At 46.0% G+C, this 15714-nt stretch overlaps 2 protein-coding genes across 2 annotated transcripts in view; one reads left to right on the top strand and one right to left on the bottom strand.

The window, feature by feature from the left end:
* Nucleotides 1–653: 653 nt before the first annotated feature.
* On the bottom strand, nucleotides 654–4913 carry LOC144132778 (diablo IAP-binding mitochondrial protein-like). Its single transcript, XM_077665427.1, has 6 exons — nucleotides 4716–4913; nucleotides 4491–4605; nucleotides 3616–3750; nucleotides 2816–2947; nucleotides 1366–1631; nucleotides 654–754 (listed from the first exon to the last, which is right to left on the bottom strand). Exons 1-5 carry the CDS (start codon nucleotides 4760–4762, stop codon nucleotides 1380–1382), a joined length of 681 nt encoding a protein of 226 aa, XP_077521553.1. The 5' UTR covers nucleotides 4763–4913; the 3' UTR covers nucleotides 654–754; nucleotides 1366–1379.
* Nucleotides 4914–5388: 475 nt separating this feature from the next.
* Glyp (glycogen phosphorylase) overlaps nucleotides 5389–15714 on the top strand; it is a 28952-nt gene continuing 18626 nt past the window's right edge. Inside the window, exons 1-3 of the mRNA XM_077665424.1 lie at nucleotides 5389–5529; nucleotides 6297–6568; nucleotides 12470–12571. Of these exons, the coding sequence (XP_077521550.1) occupies nucleotides 5490–5529; nucleotides 6297–6568; nucleotides 12470–12571 (414 nt within the window). The 5' untranslated portion in view covers nucleotides 5389–5489. The remainder of the gene's footprint in view (nucleotides 5530–6296; nucleotides 6569–12469; nucleotides 12572–15714) is intronic.

Here is a 15714-nt window from a genome sequence, read left to right as displayed (position 1 = left end):
GCATGGTGGAAATGAAACGTGTGCGCATCACTACGGAATCAATTTTTTTAATGTTTCTGTAAATGTGTCTAGATTATTAATTTCAACAATGTGGCTTGGAAGATCGTTCCAAGCTGCTATTGCCAGAGGCAATGCAGATTTGTTAAATGCATTTGTGTGGCCAAAAACACGTGTTGAGTAAAGGGTGATGCCCTGAGCCCTTTGACAGTTGCTGTCATGTCCCAAATGTATGTTGGCGATTGCATGTCTGAGTGCTTTGCTGAAAATCGGTGGTTACAGGGAAGTTCATTTTTAATCTTGGCTACGACATGTTTTTCGGAAAAAAGTCCGATTATGAAAGTGTTAAAGGGACACTAAAACTTTTTTTTTTTCTCAGATTTAGTGTGACAAAATTTTTTTTTTGCCTGCCCGTATAATGAAACCTTATTTGTGTGACAGTGGGCGTTGTACACAAGACCCATTTTTCGCAAACTGAAAGTCAGTTTCTGAAAATTGAGTCCTTTACAGTGCACATTTTTCTCATTTCTCTTTTCCCAGGTACCCCGGTAATTCTTTTTGTCTCAACACATGTATGCCTTGTCTAGCTTCAGGAATGGTTTTGGATAAAATGACAGCTTTATCAAATTAGTGCGTGAGAAAATAGTTGATTTAGAAATGCACAGAAATAATTTTATTCAATAAAGTCTCAGGTTTGAGGACATGTACACCTCTTTGAACATGTTCCACTGAGGTCTGTAGACTGTCCTTGTATCCCCTGCAACAGTAGGAAAGCCGTTCAAGTGAGAGTTGAGAAAGTTGTCGCTTTTTCAAAGCTAGCTCATATCCAGAACCGGATTAAAGATGAAACTCGAATTGTCCCCCACTTTCATCCTTTTGTTCCATTTGCGCCAAGTTTAACCCTTTCAGACACTGCTCATGATTAAGTTTTTTTCTGCCTAAATAGTCTAAAAGAAACCCAATTAGTTCCCTTTGTAACAGTAAGCGTTTGAATAAGCGTCGCAGTGCCAAATTATAACGCGCATTGAACAAGTAAAGGAAAGGAGCACTCCACGAAGTGTGAAAGTCACTTACTCTAGTTGTAGCAGCAAATAACGCTAGAAATCAAGAATGATGCGATGAAAAACAATCCCCGTGACTAAGTCAAAGCATGGGATGCCAGGCTGACTGTTTTGAGAAATACTATTTACTGCACTCACTACCTACCATTGAACCAACCCAGTTATGAAAATAAACAAAGCAATCACTGCTAGGCATAGCACACTCGAAAAAGCTGTGAATTTGTTACGTGTACAAACGTGTTCACAGCAGTTGCGTGCATAGCATCTGGGAGGGCCAACAGGCATTCCAGATACATGTTCTGCTCACCTGAAGTAAGACACCTATGCCTCCTTGCGTTCACCTTCTTCTGGAGCCTCCAACTTGTCGGCCGAAGATAGGACTGCATCTCTGTGTGCTCTGTTGACAGCGTCTTCGAGGGTCGCGGTCTTCTGGGCGGCAGACTTTAATTGCCGTTCGGCTGAGAGCAGCCGCTCGTTGGCCGAGATCCCGGCGTACTCGGCACCGTTCACAAAGGCGGCCTGTGCCACGGCGTCAACAAGGCTGGTGATGCTTTGCATGCGGGACTCGAGAGACTGAAACGGGATAAGGAGTCATGCAATAGTAGTTTCTTTTTTTTTTAAACCATCTGGAATGGGATTAGATTGTGCCATAAATGTATTGTAATCACTTGCATTAAAAATGCACTTTTTTTTTTAAATATTCAAACACATGGAAGTGCATTCATTACATGATGCAAGACATCAAAATCAAATAGACCCCGGAATAGACTCAAATAAACTCCGCAGATTCCGAAACAAAATAGAGAGCAGGAATTTGTGACTATGAGAGACATTAAGCAACACACAAACTTCGAGATTAATGCCATTGTAACTTAGGGTTTGGACACAAGTGGCAGAGTTTATATCATGTAAGCAAGAACTCTTTAGTCAGCTTTTACGCTGTCCAAAATGGCAGTAAAAGGCTGAAGACAGCGGTTCTACGGACTTGGATAAAACGGATCAGTGCTCTCCGGTTCTATCAGTTGACCGCAGCACAAGTGCACGGTTTCTGCAGCAATGTGCAGTGTGGGAAAAAAATTAAAATGTTTCCTTTAAGTGAAATCTTATGCTGGGACAATATGGTAACATGTGAATTATTATGCGTGACAGCATGGAACCATGGACTGACACACAGCCCCAACACACATCAAAGCCACGTGACAGTTTTTGTTACTGACAGAATGGGATTCTTGTTAACTGCTAATGCGCCATGCAAAAACTTTGCAGGCGGCAAGTTTGCATACCCAGATGTCAGAACCTGCCTTATAGCGACACATTCATTTCGCTGCAAACACATTCACAAAAGTAGAAGCAAAACTACAAGCGGACACTTATCAGCGTGTAGTTCTTTTGCTTATACTTGAGTGTGCAGGTGTGTTCACTTGAACCTAGTTAGATTGTTAATAGCTTCCCTCTTTCCTTAATGCCCTTTATCTCAGCATTTCTTGCATTTTTTTCCCCTCTTGCTTACCTCCCTACACTGTCCCTTTTTTTATCCCCCGCTAGCTACCGCTTACGTGCCCAATGAACATGCGGCAGTTTCTGTCACTGACACCACTCTATTGTTTTTCCTTTTAGTTATTTGATCTTTTTCATATAACACTATTTTGTCACCATCATCTACTAATTATACAATTATGTATATTACGATCCGTGTAAAGCTCAAATACAGTCCTGCAGAAAAATGCATTCGCAGAGGAATTTATCACGAAACTCACGAGGACATCGGCCTTGAGCCTGTTGGTCTCGTCTCGAATGGCGATCATTTCCATCCAAAAAGCATCATCCCCAGAGCAGAGGCCCACCTCCGTCTCGAACCGATTAATCAGGCTGCTCAATTTGTGCAAGCTCTGAAGGGTGGAAAAGAAACAGTGGGAAATGGTGTTTAAGTGGACACCACGTCCAGTGTGCCTACCACTGAAATGCTTTCTTACTGACACCACCACTGCAGCTCAAGGTGGTACTACGAGGCACATGGTAGAAAGGCACGTGCACACACACACTATTCAGACTGTGCAATAGAGGTGCAGCATTTGCATCACTGCAACTGCATCGGGATCATCACTGGCCTACACATGTCCCCTGCATACCCTAAACTACCATACCAACCTTCGACCATCTTGCAGGGATTGCTGCATATGACTAAGTTTTTCAACATCATTGTAGAAAACATTACTAGTCGGGCAAGAATTCTAACTAGATGTTGGCTTGTCGACTTCTATTCCACCTCAATTTGCATGTGCGTCCACAAACATTGTCACAGCTTGTACCGGCATGCACAACCATCACCCATGGCAACCAAACGGAGAATAGCAGGATACTTCCCTGGCCTAATTTGGTGAGACTTTCTTCACTGAAGCCCTGGCTATACACGAAATTATGCTATGGAAAGTTGAGATGTAACTGGAAAGCATTCACTGAAAGGCTAATAGTTTGTGAAAACACGAAACACTGCTCAAATTTAATTCATAAATTTGACGGGTGAAAAAACTCCCAAATGAAGAAGCGATTCTTGTACCTTGCAGTACTCCTCATGGGCGTCCAAGATGGCCACTGTCAACTGAATCAGTACTCTGCTGGCTGCCTCAACAGCAATAACGCTTGCCTGCTTGATGAGGAACTCGTGCGAGAGTGATTCAGGATCAATTGTTGGCTGTAAGACAAAAAGCGTCTGTTGAAGTTCCTTAACATGTTCATGATTAAACTGCGTGAAAAAACGGGGACAGAGACAACGAGAAGCACCAACTAGCCCATTAGAAAACCCTCCTTAATATGCTCTGCGAAGAAAATCCCAACACTTTGCATATTTAAATATGGTGTTCAGATGTAGTGCCTGGAACCTTTGTGCTCAGGTAAATAGTTCAATGCACATCAGTTTATGTATCAGGTTCATCAGTTAAATGTGTATTTTGCTACATACACTATACGCATACACTGTACCACTGTCACAAACAAGTTTTCACACAGTTAATTTTTAATAAACTATTAATTTCCTTGGATGGCAAACCATGTATCTGCACAGAAATGCTGAAATGTTGATACTATGCTGACTGCGACTAGTTTTGGTTCTGGCAAATGATGTCACGTGTGCTGTGACGAAGTCTGTGTCTGTGCAGAAAGCAAAACCAGAGAACGGTTTGTGTTTGAACAAGAAACCAAACAACAGAATTTATTCAGCGTTGTCGCAAGCTTTAGTAATTTCAATGACAGGCCATCAGGGATAATGCCCCATTGTGTTGTTTCGAGCGTGCATATGCGCGAAAAGCAAGTGCTGTATGCAGAGCAGACGACACGCACGCCACGCGACGTCACTTGGGGGGTGTACAGTACGTGCGCAGCGGCGTAAGAGGTTAGCTCGCGAACTTCGTTGGCATTAGCGTTTGGAAACAGTACCGTGTCACTGTCATCATCCAGGCATCTCGCTCTAACTGGAAGGCCCCACGCTGCCGTAGTTGCGAAGGCGGCTTTTCCACCGATCCTCGCGAACTCGGGATACCGCCTAGTAACCCTGCACATTCACGTGCAACATATGTTGTAAACGCACACGCATCAGCAGCCGACAGCTTCTAAGAAAAAAGTAAAACAGACCGTATGAGGCGCATTTCTTTCGTTGCTTACCTGGCAATGTTCCGAACGTGTCTGAATCGCCACAAGAGCCTCAGCATTTCGGATTGTGCCGCGGTTTGTCTCCCGATTTAGACCAGAAATTCGCCAAACGCGAACGGATTAAATGTTGACTGATGGCTGCATACTTCTTAAGCTGAGCTGTGGCCGAAAGCGCAGCTAATGAAAGGTTGCGCGATATACACACAACGCATAGAGCAGGCGTGGAGCATGTGGCCGGTGTGTTTACACGGACAACCGGAAGTTTGCCTAGAACCGGAAGCTCCCCTCGACAGCTCATGCTGCAGACGACAAAATCACAAAATGACGTCGTATGCAGGCGACGCGCATGCATGGCAAGTACGGGCAGGTGCGGACGAGAATGGTCCTCGCGTCCTCTAAATAGTGTTCCTTACCGATTTGAGTTTCGCGCACGATTATTTCACAGTGCAAATGACGAAACGCTCAGTGACGTGATAAGCTACCCGCACTGTGCGAGTTTTGCGTAAGGCTGCTGTGGTCTTCCCACCGCGCATTAGAAAAGGAAAAAGGTCGCTGATCGTCATGAGCTAGTCGCCTCGCGCAGTTTCGTTTTTTTTTTCGCTCCGAAGCCCGCCGCTGCCCGTCTACCGGCGTTCGAGGCGCAGGGCCAGTCCGTTGGACGTGAGCGCTGTCACTGCGGAACCCGAAGTGAAAAGCGAGCGACATTGACCCTTCTCGGCGCCCGGTGCCTGGACGAGCGGAGGGCAAGGAGCTGCGACATCAGCTCGAACAACTTGGACCGTTTCGATGTCTGCGCCGAGCGCGGCCATGGCTGCGCCGAGACGAGGTGATTTGGACCTTAGTGTACTTAGTGCTCCGCAGTTTCAGCTGCATGCCTTTTAGCAGCTCCGAGGTTACAAGATGTGTGCTGGCGAGGTGGGATTTTCCAGGTCAGCCTAAGTATACCACAGTGTGGCAGATGTGTGTAATTTCCCCTCGTCTCTTCCACGCAATTCTTCGGTGCAGCTGAAATCAATTTAGAAGTGCACGACTCAATTGGACAGTTTCGCTTTCGGAATTGCTGCTTGGTGCTTTCTCATTATTGCTAGCACGGGTGCATGACTATGATGAAAGAGATGGAGACCGACCGGAAAGAATGTGAATGTTTTGTCGTCCCGTGCTTCCGCTTATTCGCCGTGCGTGCACTGTCGCAACTGCTTACTTGTCGGGGAGCGAAGGCAGCGACGAAGTACAAAAAAAAAGCTAGATTCAGTTTCGGTTTCGAAGCCGCTACAGCTCCTAGCCGAGCCGCAGCCGTAGCACGCTTCGAAAGGAAACAAACAAAAAGCGAATGACGACGGGAATGCAATCCAAACATAAGCGACAAGCAGCAGCTCGCCGCCACCGCTAGAAAACGCCGCTCCGTCGTCTGCGGCTGCGCGACCTTCGGGCTCGGCGAGGGGTCGCGAAAAAAGAGCTCTGCCGTCGTACTCGGCTGTCTCCTCCTTTTAGCCGCGCTCAGAAATCAGCTGATCGCCGCGCACGCAGCCTCACAGCACCCCAGCGCTGCGGCCAGTCCCTCCGTCCGCCGAACACCACTTTCTCTCGCCGCAGTGAGCAAGGAAAAGCCGGGAGCTCCAATGTCGGGTGCGCCGACGAGCGACCATGAGCGGCGCAAGCAGATCAGTGTGCGGGGCATCGCTCAGGTCGAGAACGTTGCCAACGTGAAGAAGGCCTTCAATCGGCACGTCCACTACACGCTGGTCAAGGACCGCAATGTGGCCACGCCGAGGGACTACTACTTCGCGCTAGCCCACACCGTCAAGGATCACCTGGTCGGCCGATGGATCCGCACGCAGCAACACTACTACGACAAGGACCCAAAGGTATACATAAACACACGCATTCGACCCGTAATTTCGCCGGCGCTTATTGTTCCTTCCGGATATATGTTGCGTGATCTGCGTTGTTTGCCCGCAACCGTACGACATTTTCCGCTTCGGCCTCGTAATACCTGCTGCTATGTGTGTAGCATGCGCGCAGTTGCGTTGTGCAGGATTCGAGCACGACACGAGTTGCTCTCCGGTCGGGAGTGTGCAGTGGGATGCAGGCGCGCTCACTGGAGAGGAGTGGCCGGCCGAGGAGCGGGTTTCGTTCCGTCGGTATTCGGGTCGTTTGCTTTGCGTGCAGCGCGGCACCCCGTTCTTTTTCTCGAAGTGCACAGTGGTCGATATTGTGTATATATTCACGGACATATCGGTCCGCACGTGCGGTCGTTTGCGCGTGTACGGGTTCTTCCGCTGAACCGCGCGCGCTCCAGCCGCACTGCGCAACAAATTAGCGTCGCAGCGCTGTCCCCGATGCAGAAAAACCGCGTCGTCTGCGTTTGATTGACGTATTGAGCAGACGACTGTATACGTCTGTCAGCAAGTCCCTGATGGGTGTCATTTTTATTTTATTTTCTTTTTTTGCGGTGTGGTCGAAGCGGATAGCGGTGCATTTAGAGACTTGTCGGAGCTGCGCTCGGCCACCGAGCAACAGCTGTAGCGTGCGCAGGATATAGAATTGCACTGCGCCGCGGGAGATCTATAGATATTTGACGCTCGGTTTCCCGTCTGCTCGAAGGAAATCCGCGACCGCTCCGTAGTTGCGGGCCGGCAGTACGGCTAGGCTGTCCAATGGCGTCTCCTGCTGCAGTGCCGTGAGAATGCCATGCGGTCGATGCTGCAGCTTGTATAGCGGCTCCTTGTTTTCCGATGCCCGGCCGGCAGCATTGCGGTGTGGGGAACGCCCCCGTGTTTGAGGAGGCTCTGTTCGTATTAGCGCGCGAGGGGGGGAGGTTTGACGTGTTTGGAAGATAAGCACGCCCGGTTTTACTGATATACGTGCGGTCCGTCGCGTGCGGCCTACTTTCCCTTGGCGTATCTGTGGGCGGCGCGGTTTTCGATTTTGACAGCTGCGAGGTGTGACCGGGGGAAACCCTTTGAGCGCCGGTGCTACGCGACGAAACGGCTTTCTTTTCGAGTCTTGGCGCGAGACATCGCGTCTGATGCAGGCGCGAAGTGTGCAGCGTTTTGACCTCTATCTGACCTACCCGCTTCTGGCGCGGGCGCGACGCGGCGGCATCCGATTGTTTTTGGGGCGCTGGAGGTTGCGTGACGGCCTGGCGTTGTAAACGCCCTGGAGCAAGCACGCTATCCGACGCATTGGACGCGGAAGTTGGCAAAAGCTGTTTTGCTCGTTCGGCTCGATGCGCGCCTGCGGTATTGTATAGTCTGCGCGCGAATTCGTAGTTCGCAATGAACACTGGAACTCCCTTGGACGGCCTGGAGACATTTGGACGTCCCGTGGACGTCCATTAAACTTTTGAAATTTTCATGGTTGTGATTTTTGTTTTTCTTTTCGTCTGCGTTAGAAATTGTTTAATAAAACATCCCCGGCGCTCGGCCGGCGTGGTAACGGTAGATCGATTTGAACGGGATGCTCAAGGTCGGCTTTCCCGTGGTCTACCTGTGCTTTGTAGGGAAGTATAGTACTAGCATTTCTAACCTGATTCTCACTTGCATTTCTCTCTTGAAACTGTAGAATCCAGCGGCTGGCGTAGGTGAATTTGATCGGGAAAGAGATTCTTGTTCGCGGGAGCCGAACGACGTATTTACTTTCGCTAGCAAAGTCGCGTTTTTTTGTTCATTGTTTTTTTGGCCTCAGTCGCATATTAGTGCATCTACATTTTCACGTTTCCTTTTTTTTTTTCGTGCAATATATAGTTGGCACATGCATGACAGTTGCCATGTTTGGCTGGCAGAAGATTCCACAGCGTGTTCTGTACCCCAAATCAAAAATTAAGCCGATTTTACAGTATACTGATACCAAAGAGTAATAACTCAAAACTAAATAACACAGTCCAGTGCACTAGCTGACACGGGAGAGTTAGAATAACATTAATGAATTGAAAACTTCGTTTTGTGCGTTCTGTGAAAATTAGAAGGTTCTCAAACCATTTTGGTGTTTTTTGTTTATTGTTCTGCTATGAACTTATACTGAAGTTTCATGCTTGGGAACACACCATTTTTTGTGGCTTATTCTAAACTTGAAAATGAAACAGATTATGGACATACGACTTACTCATTTGCAACACACTAAGTCAATGTCACCGCGAGACATGTAAACTCCATGAATGATGAGTATGGCGCAATATAGTCAATGGCTTTTGTAATCCTTGTGTGCACAACGCAACCCTTACATTTTCCGACTCCATCCTGCTGTTTGTCGAAGCCTTGGCCAAGCGACAGGCAGAACTAGGTCTCTCCGATACGCTCGTTGTACACCCATGCTCCCTATCTGTTTGCTTTTGCCTTATCGGTCTTGAGGTGCCTGCTGTCACGAAGCCAACTTCCTGCCTCCAAGGCATTCTTCTCGCGGCTCACTTTTTATCTGGCTAGGTTTGTGTTTACCGCGCCTCTGCATCGAGCCACTTTGAGCCGCACGGCGACGATGGAAGCTTCTTCGAGCTTTCTATAGTGCTGGCACCCTGCCCACTTACTGCAATTGCCACTGCCGCAGCTTTTCAGCCCTATACTGGATTGCTTAGACGTGATCTAAATCTCTCCTTGACTGCCGTGCTGTCTGGCACATTCAGGCAAGGCACTGCTGGTGACAGACTCAGCTCCTCGTGGCTAGACCGGGGATTGTGATGTCTATTTGGGTCGGGTTTGGCACGAACGAGGGATTTTTCTCGAGGTTGGCGCTGATGAAGAGGCTGGGCTGAGGGCAGGCCGTGAGACGGGGGTTGAAAAAAGAAACACGCTAGCCTGAATGGGCTTTTGTTGGAAGCGGAGGGTGCGAACAGCCAAGGCCGGCCGTCGCGAGTTGGGCACTCTAGTAAGACTGTGGGTCCTGTTGCTGGAGGGAGGCAAGATTGCTGCGGGGAACGTTGCCTAATCGTTGTGACCAGCTACCTCCCGTCTGGCTCAGGAGTGGCTGTTAAATAACGAGCAAGGTGTTTGAACCTTTAAGCGAACTAACCTTGACTCTCTTGAGGCACTTGGCAGGGCAGAAAGGACGGCCCAGGTGAAGAAGCAGAAATACATGGGTCTGGCACTTTCAAAGGAGTTTAGTTTCTCTGTCAGCCACTTTTTGGACACATTCTGTCAGCCATGTCAATGCAGAGGAGAAGCTAGTGTTCTTTTTTTTTTTTCCACCTGGATTAATTATTTAGCATTGCCACACTTCATAATCATAGACAAGCAAGCCCAAATAAAATTTTAGCTGGATTGTCTCTTTGCAAAAACCACCAGTTACAAAAGTGCTGGACTTCCTGGATGGGCGTGCACCTCTTCCCAAGATAGGATGGTGAGCTAATCTGATGGAGCAAACCACAACAGTTATGATGGTTCCATTGTAAGTATAGTGTGAGAGGCTGTACCCATTGCAGTGATAAAATTTAATGCTCGAAGGTGCAAGGCACTTTCCAAGGGGTACGTTATTCATTTGCAGTGCATGCATTCATAATTTACTTGTAAGGTTACGATCAGCACTTCGTTTTGGTTTTGCCTGATTTTCCAGTCCCCTGAAAATGTCTTGTGCACACATTGAAGCAAAAATTTTTGCAGTTAGAGTATTAGGCAATAAAAATTTCCTAATTGGCACCCTTTCATAATGGGCGTAATTGGAAAGGTGCTGGCTTATTTTGGTTTAATTCTTCTTTCCATGCAGTGAAGGACACAGTGTTGCAAAACTTCCACATATTGAAGTAAACTGTAGTGCAATTAGCAGCAGGGCTTGAATAGCAGCCTTGAGTCAGGTGTAGTTAGAAAGGTGCCTATGTATTATCTTCTTTCGTTTGTCTTGAAACACTAAAGATGGGATAGAGTTTGTTTCTACGTAGCGACACCCTGTCACCGACAGCGAGCCCAAGAGAAACCCCCCGCAAAGGCCGTGAAAGTAATATGACGAATGGCTTCACGCTGTTTCTCTAACTTTAGCATTTTGAAAGTGCCTTCTCGGCAGCAGTTGTAAACAAAAACTCTTAGCCATTTGTGGGTTTGACATAGGTGTCGGTTACACCAAGGGAACGCTGCCAAGAAACAGACAGTTGAGTTACGAGTCCATTGACATAAGTGCCTGACTCCACTTCCTGGTGGGGAAGCGAAGAAGATTCCTGCTGGTGTGTTCTTAAAATCCACTCCGACCCTTTTTTAGTCTCTTCAGGTGCCAGTGAAACATTCTGGACTAAAAGGAAAGTCACTATAGCTAGGATACAGCTTAAAAAGAAACGGGAGTTGGCAGCGACAGCCTCGGGACCTGTGGGGGGCTGTTTTACTCCATGAGCAAAACACTGGAGTAAACGAAACCAGCAGTTTAATGTTTTACTCTGTTAACCAAGTCCGAGGTGCCAAATTCTTGTACATATAATTATATCTTGTGATTGTGATTAAGAAGAAAAACAATAGCAATGGACTGTTTGATGGAATGGCATTCGTGGATATAGGTGGAACTTTCCTGTGGACTTGAGTTATATCTGGCAATTTTTGTTTTTGCATATGCACTTAAAACCGATAATCATGCATGCTTTTTAGGATAAACGAGTAAACACTTCCCACTAGCTATATTTTTGCATTTGACTGTTCTGTCACTGGAACCTGACTGCAGGGAAGTGTACAGTTGAGCCCGTATATACATACCGAACCTGGATATATCGAATTAATGCCCTTGAAAATCTGATACAAAAGTATAATGCTGTTTTTCATGTTTATCAAACTCTTGTTCAGTGGAATATTCGATATATCGAACGGCGCACCGCATCCTTGCAAATGGCGCTTCTTCAAACGGTGCTCTTCGATCCCTTTTTGCTAATGGAGGTGGGTTGGCTGTGCGGCCATTGGGCACCCGTTGGCAGGCTGGCTCTGTGAAAACGCGTGATGTGATGAATGTGGCGTCTACTTGAGGCAGGCCTCCAATCTCTTGTGTGCATAATTTCAGCACCACGTTGCTGTTATGTGATAAAAGGGGGAGACGGTGGCATGCAAAAGTTTTGAAGGATTGACTGCTCTTCCTTTGCACCAGCCTAGTGTTTCTCCCATGTTGGAGAGGGGCACCTTAGTAACACCTGTGCACTGAGGTTGTATTGCAGTTCATAGGATGGATGCCAGAAGGTCAAAATTAGCGCACCCTGACGTGGCTGATGGTGGGTTTTTTTGGCTTTAGGGACTAGCATGACATGTGGACACAATGCAGGACAGGTGGTGAGGCAGCTCCCAGTTCAATGTCTGAGGCAGTACCTGCCAGATCTGTCTTGTGTTGACCATCAGTAATCAGCTGCATACATGATGATTTCACATTTAAAGCTGAGGTGGTCGGTGTGAAAGCATGCTGATGGGTCATACTTGGGCAGAATCCAAGAGTACAGGCAAGGAGCAAAATGGCAGGGCAAGCATTCACTGGCGTTCACTGCACAGGTGGTAAAGCACCAAAGTGGCATTCATTTCTTGTTCTGACTTATTTCTGACTGGCATTTTTTTTTCTGTCCTTTGTGTTCATGTACTCAGAAGGGCACCACACACAAATAAAATTCAGTGTGTGTGTAGTTGTGTAGTTTTTTCTTGTGTGTGCATGCATTTTCTGTATAGTATGTAAGGGTCGATGGCATCTGCGAGGAACAGACAGAAATATAGGCGGAAAGCACACAATTACTTTAAAGATGAGTTTAACAGCAGTGAGAATAGTGAGCACTGTTTTTGCTGCGGACGTTAGGTTAACGAACTTTGACCTTGTTCTACCTTTTTCAGCGGGTGTACTACCTCTCCCTGGAGTACTACATGGGCCGCTCTCTCACCAACACCATGGTGAACTTGGGCATTCAGAATGCCTGTGATGAAGCCCTCTACCAGGTACGTGAAGGCTGTGGTGCCTAAGAAACCTCTTTCTGGACTTTGCGTCCCACTCTGCTTTACTTTGTTTTCGTAATAGTTTATTTTAACGAAAATAGTTTTTTGTTTGTTTCACAGTACAAAATGTACTAGGGCAAGTTCTTACGTAACAAAACGCCAACGTATATGATGCGGCTGGACAGAGTATGGACGCTTCTGTGTAATTGACAGGGTGCTGAACCTAAGTATCTTTACCCACATATTCTGATTTAAAAGAAATGAATATCATGCTCCAGTCCGTAGTTGGTCCCTGCAGGAGGGGCAGGGGTAAGTAAAACGAGAATCAGTGACAGCAAGTGAAATCCATTTATAATGTATAAGAAAGCATCAAAGCAAAAAAAAAATGCTGGTGCATTTCAAAAGCTTGAAAAAGATAAAAGAAAAACAAAAGCTAGAGTTAAGGTACAGAGGTAAAATGGAGATAGAACATATTATTTCAAGAGCCTCACTGAAATTAGAAACCAGGATGACTTCAGCAAGTGAATCAGTCGCCAGTGCCATGTGGAAATTACTCTTAAATGCTTGAGTGAGAGGCTGTAGTACCTGGACGAGACTTGCATGCAATATTTTTCTTTATTTTTGTTTCCCCTCCTGCATGTGCCCGGCTGCTGTTTATGCACTTCACCACCTCCAAGGTTGGCCCTCTGCAGGCCTCAGTGATAAGGGGCATGAGTCCCAGAGGAGAGGCTCTCCAATAATGAACTGATAGCGGAGCCAGCCTGACCTTGACGCGCTGCTGGTAAAAACAGCCTCCTTTGGCATGCCCCAGAGTCGAGCCGCGCTTCCTTTAGGGTCGATAACATTCAGGGACTTGAAGATAAGCTGCTAGGAGGGAAGGAAAGGAGGTGTCCTGTGCAGTAGTCAGTTTACAAAGCAGGACCAAGATTGATGACCCCTCCTCCTTTCTTCCTCATGCGTAGAGCCAGCAGTTAACGTAATCTCGGGGCTGCGGGTTTGGCAGGGCAGTCAGGAGCACACACCTAATTTTGGTGGCATGTTTTCTTCTGTACAGTGATACGAAAGACACTACTATGCATGAATCACCGCGTGGTATATATGCCTATAACAGCTAAATAACTTATAATCGCTCGTTTCTGTCGTGCTGTTTCGGTTTCAACAGCCGAATGATGACTGTGATGTTAACGTGCGCTTATGGTCACATGAGGCATGAAGAAACTGCAATATAATCGCTGCTTGTACATTCGTTGTCGCTCCATCTCTTGAGGCAAACTGGCTTTAGCATTGTAGCGAATTAAAATGACTAAGCAGCAGTTTTTTCACGTCACGATCTATAACCACACTTTGGCGTCGCAGTCATTGTTCGGCTGTTGAAACCGAAATCGAAACAGCACGAGAAAGAAATTCAATTATAAATTATTTAGCAGTCATAGGAGGATACCAGATGCTAATCCATCTATAATAATGCCTTGCGCATCATTACAAAGAAGGAAAAGCGAGCCCAAAAGTTGGATGTCTATACTCTTATAAGGAGGAAAGAGTGTCTTGGTCCGTAAATTTTTTTTAAACAAGTCACAATTATGAAATCTTCATGGAATATGTATTTTTGTGTGCTGATGCCAAATGTGCCATTTAATTTTGTGTAAAAGTCCTTGCGTGCTTATGCAGTGTGTTATGTAATGTTTTTAGTTGTGAGCTGTCTTGGAATTTTTCTGTAGGGAACTTGCTAAAATATATTCCAGTGGTTTTTCCTCATGTCAACGAGTGCAAAAAGGGTAAAATTAACATCATGTCTATCATAGAACTTGAGCTGTAGTTGCCACTTCAGAAACAGGAAAAAAAAGAAACTTCCTTTCCGATTTCCGAAATGTGGAAGTCAAAACTTTATAACTCAACTTCTGTGGCAGGCAGGATAATAACTTCACTCTTATTGCATTTCTTATGAAGAAAATCCAGGGGCATGCATTTTAGCAAGTTCCTTGCAGCAAAATTTTTTTCTGCAGAAATCTCGTGGCAAAAACATTACGTAACATATTGCTCAGTGCTCAAGGACTGGTCTTCTACGACATATTCAGAATCTGCACGCAGAAATACTGCATATTTCGTGAAGATTTTGTGATTGTGCTTTCATCAATAAATTTTTTGGTTAAGTACCCTCATCTCCGGCCCTTAAAACAAGCAGAAAATGCGACGCTGGGGGTGCATTCCAGGTCATTGTTGCTTTTTTTCTCATGGGAGCTTTTGAAGCTTGTTTTATCACCTTTTATGAGAGAAGAGATGTTGACCCCAGTTATCAGCCGCTGAAGGAGCTGTAATTGCGTATTTCTTTTTTTTTTGCCTGCAATGTGCTGACTTTTTCGAGTGTAATCTGGCAGTTGTGGTGTCAATGTCTCTGCAAGGAGTGCAGTTTTGGAGTAGCCAAACCTAAAGCTGCTAATTCTTAATCCCTGCATATAAGTAATTCGGCTGATCTCTTATCAGCTTCAGTTTTACCTGCTCCCATTATGTGCATTCACTTAGCCTTGTGCCAGCAGAGTGTAATTTTTTGCAGTAAACAGTATTCAATGACTCAGATAACTTGCTTGTTTTGATTGCAAGTTGTCCTGTGCTTTTTCTTTTCCCCACGAAGTTAATTTTGGTTTTCGCTCAATGGGTCGTATTTAGCAAACTAAAAGGAAACTCCGGGTTTTTTTTGTTGTTTTGAATTTGTGGTCATTTCTCTTTCTATCTGCAGTCTCTTGTCACAGCAATCGTTTTGCAAAGTACAGAGTGGGACCATTTGAAAACAGCGAAAACAGCTTACTGAAATTGAAACTAAGTTCACGGTCAGGGACGATACCTTACGTGACACAGCAATGACATCGCAAACATTACTTGGAAAACACTCGGTACTCACAATGAACTGAAATAGCAACTGAAAACGATGAGTCTTTTCATAAAATGCTGGAATTTACTACAAGCCTCAAATCTTTGTTAGTGATACGGGGAATGGATATTAACGTCTGGGGGTGTTTGTGACTTTTGAAATGCAGTGTTGCCCATAGAAACCGTCTGAACTGAGGCCACGGAAATGGTGAACTTTAAAATCAATTTGCACCAGAATGAAGTGTCGCATGACATGCAAATTTGCTAAAAGTAATCAGCAA

The sequence above is a fragment of the Amblyomma americanum genome, chromosome 5, assembly GCF_052857255.1.
Source record: "Amblyomma americanum isolate KBUSLIRL-KWMA chromosome 5, ASM5285725v1, whole genome shotgun sequence".
Classification (NCBI taxonomy): domain Eukaryota; kingdom Metazoa; phylum Arthropoda; class Arachnida; order Ixodida; family Ixodidae; genus Amblyomma; species Amblyomma americanum.
The sequence above is the reverse complement of the archived record's forward strand: the minus strand, read 5'-3'. Positions and strand labels throughout refer to the sequence as shown.